At 37.1% G+C, this 22,852-nt stretch overlaps 1 protein-coding gene across 4 annotated transcripts in view; it reads left to right on the top strand.

Moving 5' to 3' along the window:
* DOCK4 (dedicator of cytokinesis 4) overlaps window positions 1–22,547 on the top strand; it is a 247,662-nt gene extending 225,115 nt beyond the window's left edge. For 2 of the 4 annotated variants that reach the window (XM_027721205.2, XM_027721204.2), the window contains 13 exons: window positions 931–1,017; window positions 2,681–2,857; window positions 5,397–5,480; window positions 7,215–7,334; window positions 7,674–7,795; window positions 8,075–8,195; window positions 8,705–8,786; window positions 9,001–9,110; window positions 10,260–10,427; window positions 12,635–12,707; window positions 15,119–15,232; window positions 16,153–16,214; window positions 19,467–22,547. In XM_027721205.2, coding sequence (XP_027577006.2) covers window positions 931–1,017; window positions 2,681–2,857; window positions 5,397–5,480; window positions 7,215–7,334; window positions 7,674–7,795; window positions 8,075–8,195; window positions 8,705–8,786; window positions 9,001–9,110; window positions 10,260–10,427; window positions 12,635–12,707; window positions 15,119–15,232; window positions 16,153–16,214; window positions 19,467–19,892 — 1,746 coding nt within the window. In that variant the 3' untranslated portion in view covers window positions 19,893–22,547. The remainder of the gene's footprint in view (window positions 1–930; window positions 1,018–2,680; window positions 2,858–5,396; window positions 5,481–7,214; window positions 7,335–7,673; window positions 7,796–8,074; window positions 8,196–8,704; window positions 8,787–9,000; window positions 9,111–10,259; window positions 10,428–12,634; window positions 12,708–15,118; window positions 15,233–16,152; window positions 16,215–19,466) is intronic. The other 2 variants (XM_027721207.2, XM_027721206.2) reach the window with 1 other exon arrangement.
* The last annotated feature ends 305 nt before the right edge of the window (window positions 22,548–22,852 follow it).

Below are 22,852 nucleotides of genomic sequence, written 5' to 3'. Positions count from 1 at the left end.
TATGGATAGGATTGCCTGAAATTATCTCTCCCTAGAGCAAGGGAGAGACAGTTTTGACTAAACTGAGGCATAATGTTCTGTTCCTGTAATATCAAGATGAAAAGCTACCTCTGAACTTAGAGATTGTCTCAGGTAAAAACCGTAGTTCCTTCCCTAATATGTAAATTCCTTCTGATCCTCCTAATAAAAATGTCACCCTGAAAATTCATCTTTCGGTGTAATTTTAATTCTGACCCACTAGAAACACATCCTGATGCAGAATATGTTCTGGTATTCAGACAGACAAAAAGAGTTATCCTGTAATAGTTTTGTTTTAAAGTTATAGGAAAGAACTGTAAGGATAGTAAATTAGCTAGATGGAGTCACTGTTGTTTTCTAATTTAAGTTTAGCTTTGTTTTAAATGTACAGCTTTTTGTGTAAGCACTATCCTATGCGTTCATTTGTCATTTTACAAACCACTTGCATAAAGTGTTTACCAGTAGTACACTTGAGTATACAGTCAGCCATGCATTGTGGAATCTCAGATAGGACTTCATAGAGGAGAGCTGGTCACGCTCTGTGATCTGTAAGTTGTTCTGCTTCTGAACTCTTGCTCTTCTCAGACGTTACCTTGGAAAGGAAATATTAAAATGTTAATTCAGTTGTGAGTGACTTTTGGACATTTGAGAACAACATATAGTATAGATTAATACCATGCTTAAGAGTAAAGAATCAGCAGAAATTGCTGCTTAGTAGTAGGAGCTAGAAAGTAAGAAGAAAAGTGAATGCCATCAGCTTATGGGATAGACATTTCTGTAGGAACTTGGATGTTAGTACTTTTTTTTAATGTGTACTATTACTTAAGTGAAGGTATTCATAAAGAAGCCTGGGAATAATTAAGGGAAATATAGGGGCAAAGCAGGGAAATAAATTCTTTTTGTATATTGTAGAGTCTATGGGTAGAGAGAACCACACTGATCTTGGTGCAGAGTTTACCTGGAATATCTCGTTGGTTTGAAGTGGAAAAACGTGAAGTGGTGAGTATGAGATTTTATCAGTACATTTTGTGGATTGGTTTACTTCCTTAGTCAGATGTGGGCTGATTTTCTTTGATGAACTACTTTAAGATTTGTTACTGTGTAATTTCTTTGTGCAAGGTCTCAAGCTGGCTACAACAAAATTATTTACGAAGTATTTTGAGTTTTCTGATTTCTCTTGTCTTGAAAAGTATTTTTAAGAACCACTCTTATGATTAATTTAAACAGTTGAGGAAAAAAGAAGTTGAGAAAAATAATGGGCACACCAAGAAAACACATTGTTGGCAAATTGCTTTCTTAAAACTCAGAACGATGTAACATTTAATACTTAGAATATCTATAGCTTAATGTATCTGTTAGTATACTTGATAAGGAAACATTTTCCAAGTTCCTGTACTTTAATAAATGCCATGAGCTGCTCAGCAGAACCTGTAGGAATAGGGTCTAATGTAGCAATCTGTTACTGACACATTGTAATTACTTCTCCTTTCTTGTTGTTATATTTCCTGGAAAATCCTTAAATACATTCCAATTGTATTCAGAGGAGGGCTTCTCCTATAAAGACTTCCAAATAACTGGTCAATTGTTGAGGCCAGGAGTACAACACCTATAATTATTTTCCTTCTTGTCAAAGCCAATTTTACAATAATCCCTTTAAATATATGGATACCATAGTATAAGTGATTTTCTCTAAAACTCAGTTGTATTTTTCTTTCATAATAGCAACAAAATGTCATTCGTTCACCATCCTGATATTCTCCTGTAGAAAATCAAAAATGGAGTTTAGTACAAATCAAAAAATTGTGTGTGACATGAGAAATTTTGTTAGTCGACTCCTGCTGAGTCCTTACTAGGTTAATCTGAAGACCCTCAGTTTATTGTCATGTTACCATTATAGTCACCATTTCCTAAAGCTAACTGTAATAATTTTTCCTGGCCACGTACGAGATTATGACTCAGATTTGTGCTTGTATGTTTAGGTAAATTAGAGCAGCTGCAGGCCTGTACTCTTCTCATTGCTTAGCTTTTTGTTTCTGCTGCAGTTCGTGCTACCTGTTAGAAAAGCTTTTGTTTCTGCTGCAGTTCAAGCTACCTGTGAGAAAAGCTTCCTCTCCCTCCAGAGACATGGGGCACATCCTGCTCAAGGACTGCCCTTGACTTGATCATCATCTCAGCTTAAAGCTTACATTCAAATTCCTTATTCATACTGTCTAGTTTTTGACTTCATTTTGGGTGGAGAAAGTAGGTCACCAATACTTAAACTCTGCTCTGTGCCCTTAATCTGGTGAAACTCCCCGAAATCTCAAGCCCAGTTTAGGTAAAGTTACCAAGGACAGTTTAACCCTGAACTCCCGGAGTTCCACCACTGGTTGAAAGTAGGTGAATGTTTTGTAGAAAGGGCTGACTCATCTTTCAAGGTCAGATAATGAATCTACAAGAGAGGGACAGTTGTTTGTTTTGGTCATTGATTACATGATAAAATCAAATCTCTCTGTGCACAGAGCGTATACTCATGGAGTGTAACCCAGGTGAGAAAAATATTCTGTCCTAGTAGAATAGAATAACATTGTTTTCTTTTAAGAAATCAAAAATTAACCATAATATTATTTCATCTTTCAACTGAAGATTAAGTTGTTTGCAGTGTTGCTCACTGTCCTTTCAGGTGGAAATGAGTCCCCTTGAGAATGCTATTGAAGTCTTAGAAAATAAGAACCAGCAGCTGAGAACACTGATTAGTCAGTGTCAAACGCGACAGATGCAGAACATTAACCCTCTCACAATGTGTCTAAATGGGGTCATTGATGCAGCAGTTAATGGTGGAGTTGCTAGATACCAAGAGGTGAGCAATTTATTTTCTGTTTATTAAAAATCCAGTTTCTTTCCTTGTACAGATGCAGCTCCTCTGTATGAAGTAAGGACAGAAAGTACTATATGAATAATAGTTATAATTATACCTATATTGCCGTTTTGGGTTAGGTGATATTAAGGATGTATAGTTTATTGAAACAACTGTTTTGCTGCGGATAGCACCATAAACTTATTCCAGCAATGAATCAATTCATGATTACCTTACATTCTTCAGTGATTTGTGTGGAGATTTTCAATTAAATAGTTAATTGTAAGTACATTATTATAGTACACTGCCTATGCTAGGTCAGGAGCTACTTCTGGCCAAGTAGCAAATTTACTTTTTTGTGCTGACATTCTCATTTTTATATATGTATATATATATAAAAAGTCCTCAATGATAAATTTATTATCTTGAAGAATTGTAATTTTCTAGATCCTTCTTGTTTCTCTTTTCCAAGTTTTAAGGAAAGCTATTTTCTCTGGGAGAAGAAAAATCTAGAAAAAAAATTACACAAAATTAAGAAATGTCTAACACTGGATTTGTTCCCAAAAGTTGTTGGTCATTTTTATATTTTCTGAATAACCTTAGGAGAACCGTAAGTGTTTGGGATGCTGTATTTGCACAAAGTTCTGTGGAATTTTGAAACCACAGTAAAAAGAAAGGATTTTTTTTTTCACCCCAACTTGATCTTCCTCTTTCTCCATAGTCTGATGAAATACTTAAGTCTACTGGTTGTTCCTTTGAAGATGTCACGTTGAATAACATTTTGTCCACTTGTCTCAAAGGCTGTTCACTCAAAGGTGTTAAATTTGATAAAACTGCATCTAAATTAAACTACAGGAAATTGAATCTGGTATAGTGTTAGAATCTGTCATCAAAACTGCAGTGTTATGAAAATTTTGAGACTAAAGAAAAGCAGTAACATGTTTGATGTTTCCCAACTGCCTTTAAACAACAAAACTGTTTAACATAGTAAAGCACCATGAAGGGAGTCCCTGGAGAAATACAGTCATGTCAGAACTATGTCTGGTTTGAATTAACAGTGTCAGAGCTAGCTTAGTGTCTCTGCATAGCTCTCCATTTTTCACAAACATGCTGCTTGTTCCTTTCTTATTGCTGTTGTTAGCTGCAATTCTTGATCTCCTAGATAGTTTTTATGTCTCAATTCCCTTCTGCCCTCTGACTCACTATATATTTAAAATAGAACTTTTCAGCAACTTGTGTTTTAAACATCAAAAATGCTAGCAATAATTGTGAGGCTTTTTTTTTTCCATTTCACGCTCATTCTTCTCTTTGCATGTCCCTTTTTCAGTCTTTTTATGCTTTTCTGTTGTTTTACCAGTTCTTATCTTCTACGGTGCCTGTTATCTTCTCCTCTGTAAATTCTTTTCCCTTCCTATCTGTTTCACTTTGCTTTTTTGTCACAGCATGAAATTTTGGAACTGAATCAGAGGAAGGCATATATTTATCTCCAGTTTTTACTGCTCCCCATATTTACAAATGCTTCTGCATAGCAAAGATTTTAAGAGCTAAAGTTGGACAGAGAACCTAGTAAGAAGTCTATGAGGGAAATGCTAAGACAGGTGCAAAAGGAAAACATAGCCCAGAGCAGCCACTATTATCCTCTCAACTCTATGGATAGAAAGCCACGTGTATGTATGTACAGATATATTTAGAGACACTTTTTGTGACAAATGCATTTTTAAAAGCTTTAGAAATCTTTCAAATGAGCTGCTGGCATTTTATTTACAGAATAATGTCAAGAATTGTAAACTTAATATAATCCCCTTGCAGGGTAGAATAGTCATTATGTTAAGAAAGATGCAATCATGAACAAACAAGGGGAGTGCTATGACCAGACCATTGCTGTTGGGTAAAATGACTTTGGGGTATTATAGGTGGTGCAATTTGAGCACTGGAAATGAACTGGAAAGTCACATAAGCTCATGAACATATCTGGATGTTGGTCAGATGCTCCTGAAGGGAGAAGTATATCTTTTTGACATCAATGCCACTGTGAGTTCTTTAGAACATTATTTATATTAAGAGTGAATAAGAAGGTAATGTCACAGTTCCAATACATATAATAGCATACAATTCCACACTGTTGTTGTCTTTAGATTTAAGAACAAGGAAGCTCACAGTATGAAAAGAGAGGAAAATCAAAGTCTTTGTAATTATTTGAAACTTCTGTGTCACAATTATTGGGGAAGAGATATTTGGTTCAGGTAACCTGTGTTTGTCTTTAACTCTGATTTGCAGGTTTCAAAATTTGCTTCAGAATCTGTCCTGGATACTAAACAACTTGTAGCCTCTCTTGAGTGGCATTTATACTTTTTTTACCTATAATCTCTACCAATTAATATGGGATTAATTATTTAACATGTATTATCCATTACCGCAGTAGAAAGGAACTCTGAAAATATTTGAAAATATTATCTAGAAACTTGTTTTAAAAAAAAACCCAAACCCAAAAGAGTTATTTTTTTACTCACTTTGTGTTACTTTGTGATTTTATTCTGCTTAGGCATTCTTCATCAAAGAATACATCTTGAACCATCCAGAGGATGGAGAGAAGATCACACGTTTGAGAGAGCTGATGCTCGAGCAGGTACAGTGGGGAAAGGACTGACTAGGTGGCCTGCTCAGCTGTTTTAAGTAGACAGTAACTTTCTATACAAGCAGGTTTCTGGGTCATGTTAATATTTTTTCTCTAGTCCTTTCCATCATCACCTTAATCACTTCAAACTCTTCTAAATTAAAGATTGAATGAGAGGCCTGTTCTGTCATGCTCATACACAAATATTTGCATAACATATTTTATCACTACTACAGAATAAACATTATTTCATTGAAACATTTGATGGCTTCAGCAAATATTTCTTTGACATGTTTTACCAATATTACAGAACAAATATTTTCACTACAAGGTTTACCATAAGAGCAAAAAAGCATGAAAAATCTTATTGCAATGAAAGATATCTAACTAATTGGCAAAGTAGGTAGGCAGTAAAATAAATGCCAAGTGATTAAATTAAACAGAGAAGTATTATATGCATTATATGATTTTTGCATTATTTCTTCATTCATTTGTAAGACAATGACCTACTAGCCTCAAATATGAAGTATCTCCATTTGAAAATGCTGAAAATTTTTTTTTTAATCAAAGATCTTATGAAGTATTTCAGTTTTTTAAACTCACAGGTACCTATCTTTGTTCTATGTAGCATGCTGAAATTTCAGATTTTATTCCTAGTTTAGGAAAAAAAGGTTAGAGTATTGGTATTTGGCAAGATGGGAATTCCACTTTTCATCAGCGTTGTGGTATCTTTTTGGTCAGATCAGCTGAATGACAGATCCTCAGACAGTATAAGTCAGAATAGATTCACTGAGCTCACTTTACTTTCATTTAGATAATGTTTGGTAATTTACATTGTAATTTTTTCTTTTCAAGCTATAGTTAATCTCACTAGCCTTTACAATGTAAAACTGGAGTTAATAACTTCCTGTAACAAAAATGTGAATTCCAAGCAATAGCAGTTAAAGCCTATCTGGCACCCGCAGATGATTTAATGTGGAGCATCCAGAAGTGCCGGGATGGCTGCGCACGTGGATGGATGTGCTGCACTCCTGACCTTGGGTCAGTGATTCTGTGCAGCTGCATGCCTACTCACAGGCTGCTTGAAAATGTCAGCTAGTAGCTCTCATCCAAAGATATTACAACATACCATAGCTATTTTGTTTTTAAGTTTGAGTTTATCTGATTCCTCATGTAACCAATTCAATATTTTGAATGCCTGTGGCCAAATCTGAGCAAGATTAGAGTTTCAGTAATGTTATTCTGAAGCCTGTCATGCCTTGTGTCAAGAATATACATAAAGCCACCTTTAACAGAGGTCTCTGGGGAGTTGGAATAGGAGAGGGGACCATGGACTTCCTTGCAAATGTATTACAGGTAATACATCTCTGGTAGATGTGGCTATTGCTGTTGTTTCATGCTTTTTACAACTGTTCTTGTCGAAAATATAAGGTTTAATGCTGCTCCTTTGTAAAGCTGCTATTTAGCCAGTTTTTTCACTATATTATCCATAGTGATTTTTATATTGGAGTTGAATTTGCATAGGTGAAACTTTTGGGAAAGTTGAATAGTAAATGGGAAGAGGTGTAAATCCTCTTGTGTATTACTGCTTTTGGTCTAGGCCTTGTTTGATTACAGGTCTTTCAGGGATTTAGATTGATGCTTTTAAGGCAATGTGCATTTTGTTAGATTTTTTTTATTAGTATCCTAGTTGATGATGAAAGCTTAAAGAAAATGCATCAAAAAAATATTTTTCCCTCACTGCAGGCCCAGATTCTAGAATTTGGCTTGGCGGTGCATGAGAAGGTGGTGCCACAGGACATGAGGCCGCTACACAAAAAGCTGGTGGATCAGTTCTTTGTGATGAAGTCAAGCTTGGGAATACAGGTACATGAGCAGTTGCATGGATAGACCAGGAGACCATTCAGCTGTACTAAGGATTGTTTCATTTTCCCAAGCAACAAATAGTGACATCTTTTGGTTGGTTGTCCACGTTACAGCTTGTAGCCTTGCAGAATCAGAAAGCGAAGAGAAACATAAACTTTCCATACTGTGCAGAGAAAAGTCACATTTTACTATCAGCAGTGAAAGTTAAAATATTTTTCATACTAATGATGAAGCTGATCCAAAATGCAGATATAACTATTGAAATTACTCTCTGTATCTTACAAAATGCTTAATGGTATTATGTTCATTTGAATTAATCTTCTTTTAATAACTTGCCAGGAATTTTCTTCCTGTGTACAAGCTAGTCCTGTTCATTTCCCAAATGGAAGTCCTCGTGTATGCCGGAATTCCATGCCTGTTTCTATGAGCCCTGATGCTGCCAGGGTAATACCACGACGCAGGCAAGTTTAAAATACTAGTAACTGACATATTTTTGTTACTCATAGAGGATGACCCATAAAATACTTCTATTATATGCACGCTTTCTTGTGTAGTCTGCCTGAAGTATCTCCAGCCATGAATAGCTGGTACATATATTGTCTCTCTGTCTCTCTCTCTCCCCCCCCAGCCCCCAAATAACTAAAGATTAATAAACATGTGCTGTTTGTGCTGTTTTCCCATGAGAAGTTATGATTGACAGTTAGAGTTAACAATTTTGTATTTCCTTATTCTTATAATAGCCCCTTGAGTTACCCAGCTGTCAATCGGTATTCATCCTCATCACTGTCATCCCAAGCTTCTGCTGAAGTCAGCAATATCACTGGGCAGTCAGAAAGCTCAGATGAAGTTTTTAACATGCAGGTACAAATTATTGTCATTCTTCAAGCTATACAGAATCTTTCTTACAAGGCTACTTAGTGAAGTAATACTTCTGTTATTTAATTCAGAAATCTCAAAATTATTGCAGATACTTCTTTTAAAAACCAAGTTTTTAAATGGGCTGTTAACCTCATTAACTTAGAAATAACTTTTTATGTAACTGTTTCCTCTTGTTTAAATAGGAGCAATAACTTTTACAAATGTAGTAAGGAGCAATGAATGGACTATGATACAAAGTCATCTGACCTTACATAGACTTTTCTGTCCAGTGGAATGGAATTGTTTCACTGTATTAATTGCATTTATATTTATTTAATGTTTTACTACATTCTGTGTAATTATTCTCTTTATACTGGTTTGCTCTTTTGAAACACTGATAATCTATTTAAGAAATTACAAGTTCTTTGTTCTAGTGAAAAGTATGCTATAAATTTTTGTTTTCCAAACTAGTAAGTGTGATGTGATAATAACAGCATCTCTTCTGTATGCAGCCTAGTCCGTCTACCTCAAGCCTGAGTTCTACTCATTCTGCTTCACCTAACGTGACCAGTTCTGCTCCATCCAGCGCCAGAGGTCAGTGCTCATCTCCTGTGGTAAACTATATTAAATTATACTTGATACATTACACAACTGAATGCCTACATGATATCACTGGTCAGACATCAAATTTAGCCAATTATTTGAGGAATATGAATTATTGGGGACAGAGGATTTCTTTGTCATAAGCATAGAATTGAAATGTCTGTTTCACTGCATGAATTTAATCACTTGACACATTTATTTCTAGCCTCTCCTCTATTGTCCGACAAACATAAGCATTCCCGAGAAAACTCTTGCCTGTCTCCCAGAGAGAGGCCCTGCAGTGCCATCTACCCTACTCCTTCGGAAACTTCGCAGGTAAGAAGCTTGTTGGGAGTCCTCAGAGCACAAATAAATCAGAAGACACATGCTGAACTTCGAGTGGATTCAATCTCCTCATTGTTTTTAATTTTCAAGGAATTTTTTATGTTTTTATAAGCAAATACTCTAAAATACTCTAAAATACTTTACATGAAAGAGATGTGAATAGAATACATGATACTTGATCACATTTCTGCTTGATTTCCCTAGGTTTAGATCTGTTTCTATGCATTTACTCAATGCAGTGAGAGAGAGATGCAGAAACTTACCAGATGACACAGCCTGCTTGTGTGGAACAACAGCATTTGTTCTATTTAGGGAAGAAGAAAAAAGAAAGAAAAACTGTTGTTGTGGCAGTTATCCTTGTTGACTTCCCCTTTATTTCTTCTGAGAAAGCTAATTCTAGCCACTGTGAGATAATAACCCATTCCATATGGCAATTCCTATTTTTCAATGTAGTTTCAGAAAAAAAGGATAGACATTTTGTTACTCCAATGAAAAAAATGAATTGTGTTCTTACCTTAAAATACTGTTATATAGGTCTTTATGAAATGCGTTTCTTTTGGGTATTCTGAAATGCAAAATGGGCTTGGCTAGCTGGCCGACATTGAATTCTTATGTCATCTTTTCTTATTAATGGACCTGTTTTCCTAAAGTGCTTTCCTTTAACACAGTTGCTGTTTTAATCTCTGCCATCACACAATGCACCTCTTGCTGAAGCTGAGAAAGACGAGAACATAAGTACAGTGTTAAAGGCCCTCCTTTCAACACTCATTTCTACCAGAAGTTTTGCCTCTGATAAAAGCCAATTTGCTAGTCCAGGATCCTTTATTTTAGAAATTATTTATTGGTTTCTCATTAGTTCTTTTCTTGGCCCTTGTTTCTTCAATTATTGAATTGGCTCTTGATTTAATTTTTTATTTCTTTTCTGTTTAAGTCCTCATGCTATTATCTGAGGGCTTAAGAAGTAATACCAAAGCTTAGCCAGATTTAAGGACAGTTCTACTTACAGTAGATATATCTACTGGGCACTTTCTCAGTGGTAGTGGAGCCAAAACAGCATACAGGAAAGACCAGGAGATGTTCTTTAAATAAAGCGGTTTTACAGTTTACCGCAAAGAAAAATTATCCCATTTTTGCTCCCAGACTACAAACTCTTGCTTTGCCAAGTGGAATGCGACTTCTATCCCCCATTCTATCCGAGATTCCATAAGGGAGGCTGAGGAGCTCGTAGGCCCAGTCTCCGCTCTCTCTGAGACTCGCCCAGCAGGAAAATCTCCCAATCTGTCTCTACCCTCAGTGTCCCATGAGAGGGTAAGTAGAAATTAACTTGCTCATACAGTGAAGTATGTTTCAAAGGTGAGAAGGTCTGACAGTTTCCTTCTGCCCTTATAACCAGAAATGAAGATATATCTTTCTGGGGAAAGGTGAATTTCTTTGTCTGGTGCTCTGTTCCCATAGCAGTAAAAATGGACTGTGATTAGAAACAAAATCCTGATTCTTTGCCTTCTGATTAAGAATGGGAAAAGAAATCCTCAGGACCATTGTAAGGAGATATCTTAGAGATGCCTGCAACTCTAATTAGAATTTATCTGCTCAAACTGTTCCTCGTCCTTTCTACTTTTATTCTAATACCAGTTAAATTTCAGCTGTCTTCATTGGAGCTTCACGTTAAGTTAAAGAGGAAAGGACCACCCATTTATGAAAGTCTTTGTTACAGCTTAATGAAAGCAATTTTCACATTAGTGTTTCAGCTGGGAAAGATGAGATACACAGGCAAATTCCTGCACTTGAAGTCCTTTCAGGCCATAGCTACCTTATTTAAGGAAGTTTGATGGACTTTATAGAACAAGACCGCAGCAATACTGCATCCACTTCCCTCATTGAAATTGATGCTCAAGGTTATGTACAGCTGTTTTCAGTCAACATCCATTTGTGCTTGCTTTGTGATCTCTGGCTGAATGATTGTACAGTGTCTCTCCAGCTCTTCCCATACTCTGAAGAGGAATGCCTGCTGTCATTGACTGGTCAACAAGCCTCCTTAGTTTTTGCACTATTATTCTTCCTAATGAAGCTTTTAAAATTTCACATATTTGGGGTTTTTATTTGCATGTCATTAAACATCCTGTGATCGCTCTTGTTCTTTCACATGGTTTTAAATTTCATTCTTTTAGTATGTCCTTGTTTCTCTGTATTTCATTCAGCTTTTGTCTCTTTATCTCCTCCAATTTCAGTTGCTTTTTCAGCCTTTGCTCTTCACAACAGAAAACAGACTTAAACATTTGCGCACCACATCCTAGTGCACTGCAGAGTTGGTAGGCAGTGACAATTCAATCCAGATCAGGCAGGAACACCTTTTTTGTCACATTAAAGTACATATGTAGTTTCACCACCTCAGTTTAGTGATAACTTCAGGAAAACAGATATTTCCTGACCCAATATGACTCTAATATGACATACGGCAAACATAGTGTAGCTCAATGTCTACCAAAGAATTCTCTCTATGAGATGTTTAAAGTCCAGTTGAATTGGGCAACTATTTGTTCCTCACTTTGTAACATGGAGCTGCAACATGTTAGATCAATGAAGATTACTTTGCAGCTGGGTTTGCCATCTTGTGGAACCACAGCATAGTACCTCACCAATTTTGCATGGTCCTCTGTGAACAGTGGGAAGAGATAAAATACTAGGATTTTATCTGGATTGCAGTGATTTTCTGATCTTGCTTTTAAGAAAAAAAACACAAAAAAACCAAAAAAAACCCAAACCAAAACAAAAACCCCAAACAAACAAGTAAGAAAAAAAAGAGTAAAGTTTATCTTGTTCTCATTTCCTCTGGAAAGTACATCTGAATTACTTGTAGCATTGACTGTCTGCTGTTTACATCTGCTATCAAGACAAACCAGTGACTATGGATTATTTGAAAGCTGCCAAAAAAAGTAACTAATGGAATTTTAAAATTGGTTCATAAATTTACTGTGATTTTTTAAATAAATGAATATTCAGAAAAGGAAAGACGAACACACTTTATGGGTCAGCTCTTATCTACTAGAGAAGTAAGAACACTGTTACCAAAAAAGTCAGAGTTGGAAAACAATACACAAAACTTTTCTGAGGTAACAGCCATAACTTGCATATTGTCAGACATTACACCTTATTCAGATCTTGATTCTGTAACGAATTTTTGCAGATCTATCCCTCTATTTGTTTCATAATCTGTCAAGATACCACTTGAAGAATGAGCTTTATTTTGGTTTTTGAGGTGCTGGAAACTGTCAGAACTCAGTAGATAATAATCTTCCCTCTGATTTCAGTGTGTACAGTTTTCAGAAAACTAGTCTACTCCCTTTCTGTATACACATACTTTTATTAAACTGTTTAGGTTCTTAGGTCTCATTTATCAATCTACCTCCAAAGTAGACCTGTGTAGTAGGGATAATAATAAAAATATATTTGTTTTCTTAAAAGCTACCGAAATACAACAGCAGCTATATGTAAACCATGCTGTTCTCAATTTACAGAGAATGCTGTTCAATCATACTGGAGATTGTGCTTTGCCACGAAGTGATTCCAGTCTGCCTGGCCCTGACAAAGGTGAGCAGAAATGCTGCAACGTACCAATCTTGGAAGCAACGAAAATTTAATTAACCCCTCACATTCCTGTAGAATGCCAATTCTTTTGAGTACATACTGTCATCTCCACGTGTCAAAACATTCTAACTGACTAACTAAATTATGCTAACAATCTTAAGTTTCAATATAGTTTGCCAAAAAGAGGAGAACATGGTGTTTGAATGAAACGTTGCACTCAAAAGAAGCCCAGAAGTTTGCAGGAGTGGGTGATGGAGCAGCAGGTTGCAGCCTGCTGCGTGTGAGAGCTGTCTTTTCTGCTTCTCGAGGGAGATAAATGGGGCAATGAACCAACTTCTGGAGACTGGGGCAGAGAGAAGCTAAAGAGTTGGGTAGAAGTTGGTACCTCCAAGTCTTCGTTACCAAATATAGATCAGTGTGCTTTTGTTACACTCTCACTGAAACGAGCAATTTTTGGTTTGTTGATTTTTGGGGATTTTTTCTTTTAATTACAGTAAATGAGAAATGTATACATTTCTGTAGACAAAATATTGCCTTTCATAATTTTGCGCATGGGGAAATCCAATATTGTTGGCATAGTTATTGTGCCACGATTTCATTATGTGCTTCACATCCATAATATACTCCATCATTTCATTATGGAACCTTTGTGGTATGCTGAATAAAGGATACAGTTCAATAGGTATATATTTGAAGACTATACTGTAAGAAGAACCGACCAGGAAGCAGATTTTCTTCAATAAGAGCTGTTTTTTTAGGTATTTTTGTGTTAAGTTTTTATGAAAGCTCAGGTGGAATTTTTCACAGGGCTGAAAATCATATGAAATAATTTAACATGGAAATGGCAAAACTTTTCCACTGGCCTATGCAGCCAAATAGATCACAGAATTGTTAAAATATTATCTTCTGGAGGTTTTAGGAGTCCAAAGAACTGACTGCTTAAATGACTTAAAAGAAAAAATTGGTTTGTCAAGAGATTCAGGCATTTGAAGTACCTAGGTCTGGTGCCAAGTGGTTTTTAGGATGAGGGCAAAGCCATACTGCTAGGTGACAGCTTACAATAAAAAGCAAAGACGGTATTGAATATTTTGGCAATAAAAAGCAAAATGATCCTCTAGAAAATAGATTATTCTGTGCACTGTTCCCAGGGTCAACTAATGTGCAATTATACTGTAACAATATTGTTACAGATATGAAACCAATATAATTTGTACTTTACTTACTGTATTAAGTCTGGTGTATAGTGGGGTTGCAATCCTGAGAGCTCTCAGTGTTGCTATAATAGCAATAATTGATGCCATCCGTTAGCAATAAAACTTTGCTTTTTGTTTCATCTTTGGAAATAAGCACAGGATCCTTGCATGTGATTCTCTACTCACAACTGAAACAAACAAACTAGAAGGAAACTGTCACAGCAGGGCATGATGTTTGAGGCTTTGAAGATGTTTTTGGGGAGTGAAGGGAGAGGTGAAGGGGGAGGTTTTGAAGCATTTTTTTCCCACTTTTTTTTTTTAACAATAAATGTAATGAAAGTTGTGTGTTTCAAATTAGCTTTTGTCCTGTCCATGTTAAATGCCCTGTCTATCTATGTGGCTTCTTTTCGATATTGGCGAATTCTTGATAACATGAGATAATCCAGTTCTATCAAGGAAGCTGTTCCAGACGTTACGCGATCATTCAGTTAAAGTCATAGAATTTGGTAAAGCTAAAGCACAAAGAAATACTACAGCCAATTTTATGCATGTCGAGGTGATAGTCAATTTACATGATTAAGCAGAGATCCTTGACCAGGGATACAAACAGCACATAGAAATTTTCTCAGTCTGTGATAATTTCTTAATTTGATTTTTTCTGTCAGACGCTTTTAATTTCTTCCAATTTTTACTCCCTTCATTTTATGTAGTCTATGCAGGCAACAAAAGACTGTTAGCATGGAAAGTTTTATGAAGAAGATTGATTGGAATTTGGCAAGTTCCTTTGTCTAGTCCCTTCTGTGTATAAAATGAGTTAATGGAAATAGTTTACGAATAGTCTGTTCCCCTTTGCCTGGAAACCTCTAAATAGGAGTCTGGTGCAAAGATAAACTGATTATATTAACAGGCTTCAAGCTTATCTCCCTTTGTGGCTGGATTTGCAGTGCACCAGAATGCTATCTCAGCTGCTGTTGTTGATGGCCCCCAGTGCTACACAGTCACAAACTGACCTGAGGGCCAGATGCATACATCAGGCAACTAGGAGACTGACAGCTGTTATTTAGGAGCTTTGCAAGTGGTGATGTAATCACGAGGGCTTTTCAGGCATGCTTATTAAGCTGTTTATCATTTTCACTCTGTGTATTCTTACCCTCCTGGATAAAGGCAAGTCAGAGAACTGGAATTGTTGATGCCTGTGACAGCTTTTGCATTCTCTTCCAGCTGTAAACACCACCCCGAGCAGCTGGAGCCTGGATAGTGGGAAGGAAGCCAGAAACACATCAGAAAGTGGAAAGCTTATATCTCCTCCTGTACCACCAAGACCTGCACAGACTGGTGAGTTAATGGACATTTCAGGCAAAGCTCCAGTACTTTAAGGATTCTTTCCACTCTGATTAATGTTTAATTTCTTGGGCAGGTTAGCTTATTATTTGATTTCTTACATGAAAGGCTGTAGAACTGCCTCTGTGGGTATTTTAATCTTGTTAATGTTCTCTGAAGTACTCTGTTTCCAATGCTCTCTGCCCCTTCACTTAATGACTGAGTAGTTTCAGATAGTTCATGCTAGTTCTAGGGAGTATGATCAAATTTAGTCATTTGATTTTATGATAATTGGAGGTTAGCAATCAGAAATGTTCATTAACCACAAAGATTCTTACTGACCAGAAAATGCACAGCAATCATGCGTGTACATGAGTTCTGTTACTATAACCAATTTGCCTTTCAAAAGATTAATTTTCATTTAAAGAAAAGGCTGCTTGAGTGATACTAACAATATAATTGTTCTCAAGGGTGCGAATACACTTTTTGCATATTAGACTTATGCCTCAGAGTATGTCCAGGCATGTTTCCAGTATATTTGCAGGTAAATGTTTGATATATTATGTATTGTCTTTTTTCTTATTTGACATATATATACCTAATATATTTCTGAAGAAAAAAGTGAAAAGTTGTAATACTGACTCTTTTTTTTAATTCTTTTATAATTTGTTAGGATATAAACCAATTTACAGCAATGTCAAATTTGTCAGAAAAGGCAGATGCAGAAATTTCTTATACTTGGTTGTACTGCAAGATCATCCTGAGAACAAAGTAAAATAAATAAAATCTCCAAAACTATTTACAACCATCAGGAAAGTACCTAGAGGGAACGAGAGATAATGTCTATGTATCAAATGATCTCCTATCCACTTAAAAAGATTTCTTAGTGAAAATTGTAATGCTAAGAGTGCACTGAAATCTTTCTAACTTTACAGCATCACCAGCAAGACACATAGCCTCTGTTTCCCCTTCTCCTGCTGGCAGATCACCAATGAAGGTAATATCTTATTGCAGTGAATTGCCTTTGTGGGACAGATCTTGTGTGTTCTGGGGTACATAGTATATATTTAATGTACATGATTTGGGATTAAATTATATATTCTTTTTATTATCATATACCTATACAAAAACCATTCACAAGAATAAGTAGCCATAATAATTGCAGCGGCTCTGAAGATTTTTTTATAAAATGCAGGCAAGAAACCTAATCCTCAGAATCTTTAGCCTCTCAATATCAGGCTTCTCACTTACATGGATAATCAAGCTCACCAGAGTCAGTGGACAGATGAGAGAGTAGGAAATACATGTAAGAGGTGTCCAGTGGTCCACCTACTCCAGAATTCTGTCTCCAACAGTGGAAAAAGGAGAGATGCCAGCTAAGGAGAACCTGTTGGGCAACCCATTCCTCTTATTCCTCCAGCATTCAGGGCTGTTAGATTAGAGGGTATGTTAGAGAGTAACCCCTGCTTCAGTCATTTTAGTGTCCGTTTCCCCTGCGGAATGATCCAGGGAGGTTGTGTAAGAAGTTGGAAGTAGTTTGACACCTGCTAGTAGGATACATTAAGCAATAGGCTGTGAATAAGCATTGGTTGTTCTCTAGCAGTTAAACACCCAAAGCAATTGGAGATCCAGGCTAAACTGAGTAGGTTTCCTTTATATTTCAAGATATTTGAATGTGTCGGTACCCATATATTGGTACCCGCTTTTTTGCTGGAAAACTTGACTCAGAAATCTGTGTATTCCACAGCACTGGAGGACACAAACATGCAATCTGCTTATTCCATGCAAACCCCAATACTGACAGACTGCACATTAGTCTTGGGCATAGCCTTTACCACACCATTGAAGCAGACTTAATTCTGCAGTTAGAAATACTAGAGTCAACAATGTGGAAGGAGAGCAAATAGAAAGGAGCATGACTGGTGCTTCAGGCACTCAGGTGCAAGGGCAGAGGGAGACAGCCCTGCCAAAATGGCCCCTCAGCAACCCAATGCCTAACTAATGCTACAGAGGTACACATTACCTGAGGAGGAAAGTGGCACCCCAAAATATTTCCTTTCCCCTTGAGGTCCCCAATCACAAGTCCATAGTCATGCTCCTGTTTGTTTTCCCATAAGCCTGTAACATTTCTACTTGTGGCTGCACAGTGGTCCAAGGTCAACATGGAGCAGTTGGCCAGCAGAGTGCCCATAGTCCTATTATAATAGTGTCCCTTCTGCTGAAGTGAGCACCAATCCCAGGTTTTGTGCTAACTGCTTACTAGGAAGCTCTTTCGAGCATTAGGATCTGTACAAAGAGGAGTGACTTTCTTTTTTGCCTGAATGGACTTGGTACTGATGATTTTTAGGGATGTTTGAAGTTTGTCCTAGCATTTTCATTCTAGAGGTCTGGACAGAATTTAAGCATTTTAAAAAGTCTGGATTGCTGCTTGGGAGAGGAATGCTGGCCCAAAATACTTCTGAGAGCTGCTGGATCTCACTTTGAGCATGAATTTCCATGGTGTCTAAGTTGTTACTTGCTATTGGTGAAAGCAGGCTGTACTGCTGTCAGGAAGCAAGTGCTTACCCCTGCCAGCTTTACACATACTTGCTCTTGTTCAGAATGACAAAAGCAAAGGTCCTAAACCTTATCTATGGTCACTTAATCCAAGTGTCAAGTGTTCTTGGAAATGGAGCCAAATATATAATTTACTTGAAAACCTTGACCCTGGATGTTTGTGGGAGTAGGAGTGCAGCTGCAGCCTCCTCACATGCAGAGGAATGGAACATGAAACAAGTAGTTAAACAGGCTCCTCAAAACGACTGAAATGTCTTCACCACGGACTGAGCTTTAAATAAAACTTGCTCTGCTTTGCCATAGCCATATACAGGGCCTTAATTTTTAGCTTGTGTTCCAGCAGTGTGCTTCCAGAGAAGGTCATCCTAGTATACAAAACCCACTGATCTTAATTAAATATTTTTCCCCATTGATTTCAGTGTTCTGTGGATCCAGTCCTAGATGGATAACTAAAATTATCTCAACAGCATAAAGTCAGTGTAGCCAGCTCTATACACCCCTGCCCCTCTCCTCTTCCTCTACTTCCATCCTTTTTGCATGGCTCACACTCTCACCTTAAGCTGAGCAGCTGAGCACCAACCAGTCTAACAACAACTAGAGTGAGAAATTTGTCTTTAATGTGATTCCTCCATCCCTTTTTTAGCCTGTGCCTGAGGCCATTAAGTCTGGATTGTCTCAGATGACTCCAGTCAAAATTAGATATGTTGCAACAACTTTTCAACTTGGACAGTGGGGGCTAACCTTTTACAATTTTCAGTTGAAGTTGCTTCACTGGAATAGGATTGCTCGATGTTTTTCGGTAGGCCTTTATTGTCCCTGCCTTTTATTTTTTGTCAGCACTGTTGTTGCTGCTTGGGCCCTCAGCTTCCTGTACCTCACCATCCCCGAGAGGCCTGCGAGGCTGCTGATGCAGCCCCTGGCCACCTGTGCCCTTGTCTCTAAGGTGGTGTGTTGTGTTTGTGTGTCCGAGGAACATCTGGGAGATGGGGGAGAGGAAGGATGGAGAATCTGCAGATAAAAATCCTGTCTGCAGCAGCAGTGATGCCTTCACCTCCTGCCATCCTGCTGCTGCTGCTGAAGGGGAGCAGGAACAGCAGCTGAAGGGGGCTGGCCCCCAGCAGCAGCTCTTACCTGGACACCTGCTTTGGGCTTCCCCTCCAACGTTGATATTATAGTGCTCTCGGAAATGATGCCACGATGTAAATGCGCTTCTCACTGCATGATGATGCACTATAGCTGTGAGGAAAAGCTTTGGAAACTGAATTTGGGATATGAGAGCCTGCAATAGCAGCAGTGGCTGGGCTGCAAGACCTGCGCTTTGGCGTTAGGGGGCAGGACACCCCCGGTATTCCCTATGCCAAGTGATGCATTCCACTTGCAGCTGGGAAAACTAAGAGTGCATTTTAAAGGCTTCCAGATTTTTCCAGTGTACTATGATACTAAGATAACATTTAAATGCAGTTTTACTTCCACTTACATGAATTACTGGCATGAGCACTATCTAAGATGTACCCAGGCACTATTGAAATAAGCTTTTTATTGGTTTCTTACTAGATCTTGATTAAACACAGACACATGTTTATCAAAGCTCAGAGTCCATGCACTGTATCTATGTATGTTTTCAGTCTTAGCACAGAAACGCTCTCTCTCATATACCCCAAGTAAATTCTTCTTCCACCCTTTTTTTGAGCAGGGGTCTGTGCAATCATTCACACCATCTCCAGTGGAGTATCATTCCTCGGGGCTTATATCAAACTCTCCAGCACTGTCAGGGAGTTACAGCAGTGGCATCTCTTCGCTCAGCCGATGTAGCACATCAGAGACATCAGGCTTTGAAAGCCAAGGCAGTGAACCAGCAGTGACTGTCCCAAGCTACAGCGTTTCTGAGGAGCCTGTGAGAAAAGAAAGCAAAACCCCACCACCCTACAGCGTGTACGAGCGGACTTTGAAACGACCCGTTCCTCTACCTCACAGCCTCTCCATCCCACCCGCCACAGACCCACCAGCACTGCCACCCAAGCCACAGCTGGTTCGGCCAAACAACCTGGAAAACAGCAGCAGGAGGACTGAGCAGGTTCCCCGGCCCAGGCCTCTGCCCCGCAAAGTCTCTCAGCTATGAGAAGCCACTTTTATATTTAATTGCAACCAATTCTTTACTGTTTAAGAAATAATATTTTTTAAAAATGGTAAAACTGGTTTAGTTAGGCACTTTAATATTTTGCCCACCTTTTCTTTTGAGTAATTTTGAAACGCTTATTAATATTATGTTGCACATTTGAAATGAAATTACTAATTTAGGTTGCCAGATATTATAGGAAGCATGAATGAGAGGACTGTTGGTTTTTTTTTTTAATTTTATGGTGGTGAATACTGATAAATGCTTTTATTTGTACATTATTTTTATTTAAAAAATTAAATCTAAAACCCTACAACTCTCATCTGAGTGAGCCGAATGCTTCTTACAAAATGCAGAATATACTGACTGGATCTTTACTACTAGAGATAAATGCACGCTTTCTAACAAAGTAGTCCATAGACTAGGTTGTTTCTGCAAATAGGCTGAAAGGCGTTTCTCTCATGAACAGATTGGTCATTTTAAATGTATGTGGAAAAACTGGGATATAATGCAAGTTATACTGCAGAGAACTGTTGTAAGAATGTGGTTTGGAATTTTTGAACACACTTATGTTATTTTTAAGATGGATAAATACCTGCATTTCATTCAGTGTACAGCACCATTCTGGTGAATCCTGATAAGCTTTTGTGCCATTAATGTATTATTGTACCTGACACATCCTTTTTCTTTTTGAGGTGCAATTTACTTTTATTCTTCCAGTAGATGTACTTTTGTTGTTTTAGTTTTGGGGCTTTTTTAAAGTGAGCAGTTTGCTAGTGGAGGCTCTCTGCTTTTTTTGAAAGTTCACCCTAGAATACAATCTACATATGAAATACGTACCAATGAATTGTTTGTTTAACTTGTGTACAAGAATCAGTACTGACTAGTACCAAGGCAATTCACTAAATGAGCAAATTTTTAAAAATACAAATTGCTGGTTATGATCCATACATTTCAAAAGCTAATTGCAAATATTCTTAATAATTTTGTAAAAATCTGGCAAAAATCCTGAACATTTCTTTCAATGTGTATGTGCCGTTGGAGCCAGGTTTTGGGTTTGGATTTGCTTTTTAGCTTGAGTTCATCACCATGATCTTTATTGTAGCAGAACGGTGTTTGGCCTTAGGTTGTATTTTAGTGACTGGCATCTGAAGAGCTTTAGAAAGCTAATGCCAACATGTAGGAATATGGAGGGGAAGGGAAAAAAAGCACCTTCTGTATGTAGTTTTTGTATCCTCTTTCTTTTACTGACTGTTTAAATGTGCTTGGGAACAGATGTGTGAACTGCATTTTAAATCATGCTGTTAAAAATATTCTCCCTCTTTTGTTGGGAAACTGATGTTGATTTTAGCTGTGTTTGATTTGTTGATAGTTTACTGGAAGAAAGTGACCACTTTTTTATATTCTGTCAATTAAACCTTCAGCAGTTACAAGCTGTTGATGGTAGTAATAGAGGTTTTCTATAATAAATGTTCCAGTATTTTTGTACATAATTGGTAAATTTTAATAAGGAGTGTACCATTATGTGAAAAAGAAGCAAACAGTTGTGTATGCAGTAAGATTGTTATAATTATGCCAAATACTTTATGTATGGAAAAAAGAATATTTGTAAATATGTGCTTTTAACAATAATTCTGCCATATTGACTTTACAATTTTGAATGTCAGAGAAAATAATATATGTTAAAATATTTATGTTTTAGTGAAAGTATTCATAACTTGAAAAGGAACATATGAATTTTAGCTTTTTATCTTGCTGATTTCAAAGTCTGAAATTCCTTGAACTAGCTCTTGCTTTCTTCTATAACAGTTTTGTGTCTGTAACCACATCATAAAAGTTGTAGAAGGCTACATATTTATGCTGATATAAAGAATTAATGCCTGAAATTTAAACAAGGTGTCACAAGTAAGATAACAAAACTGCTTTGATTTTTTTTTCCACCTATGTAGTTTAATAGATTTTGTTGACTAGTGCTTGAGCACAGTATGAATCAGTGTTATCTGCTCCTGAAGCCATTTTTTTTATTTCTGGCAGTAAAGAGAGTTGATGACTTCATCATTTGCGTGTATTACTGGTCAGCTTTGCAGCAAAACATTTCAAAAGTCTCTGTTTACCTAGACACTCATATTGGTTGCTGCGTAATGTTAATATGGAATAAATGAACTTGATTAATCTTTACAGTACTTGTTTTCTGCAGAATGAGAGATTATAGTTCAGTTTGTCACAGAGTGAAAGTTCTGAATCCTTGTCTTTCTAAATCCTTTTTTTTTCTGTTAACCATCTCCTGATGGATTGAGTTTTCTCCCTATTTGGATCCGTAATTGCTTTGTGAGACAAGGTGGAGAGTATTGACCTGCTCTTCTGAACAACCGAAGAACATAAAACTAGGGAGTTCATTGTAAATTAACCTGCATGAGTGCTCTGTTTTTATAACCATGACATCAGGACTCTGAACAATAGCAAACAGTGTAAAATTGACAGAGAACTCTAAAACTGAGTCGACACATTTTCTGCTTAGCCAGTTTTGACAAATTGATTTTGTAGATCAGCCTTTCAACCTGATTACTTATAAAAAATGTAGTACAAAATTTTGTTATGTATGTTGCAACACCAAGCGCTTGAAAACCTAATGTAAATAAAGGTCTTGTTTGAATTTTATGTATTAGTCATAAATACAATTTTAGCACTTCCTGGATGGCGATGAGTAATTCAGAAGCTCATCTAGGAGGACCTATGAGAATAAGTTGCTGTTACTACTCTATACCTTGAATGTTAGCCAATTTATGCATAATAGGTGAGATGATCTTGTATTCAAATACCAGCATCTCAAATATAATATCTTTGAGATGCCACAGAAGCATCTACGAACTCGCCTGGCTGTCTTTATATGATGCAATTCAGACTGGTTCTCATGATGGGGTAATACCCTTGTAGTGTGAGTGAACTCAATTATGATGTTCCAG

The sequence above is a fragment of the Pipra filicauda genome, unplaced genomic scaffold (genome assembly GCF_003945595.2).
Source record: "Pipra filicauda isolate LSUMZ 115617 unplaced genomic scaffold, ASM394559v2 scaffold40_size4127951_pilon, whole genome shotgun sequence".
NCBI classification, from domain to species: Eukaryota; Metazoa; Chordata; class Aves; order Passeriformes; family Pipridae; genus Pipra; species Pipra filicauda.
The sequence above is the reverse complement of the archived record's forward strand: the minus strand, read 5'-3'. Positions and strand labels throughout refer to the sequence as shown.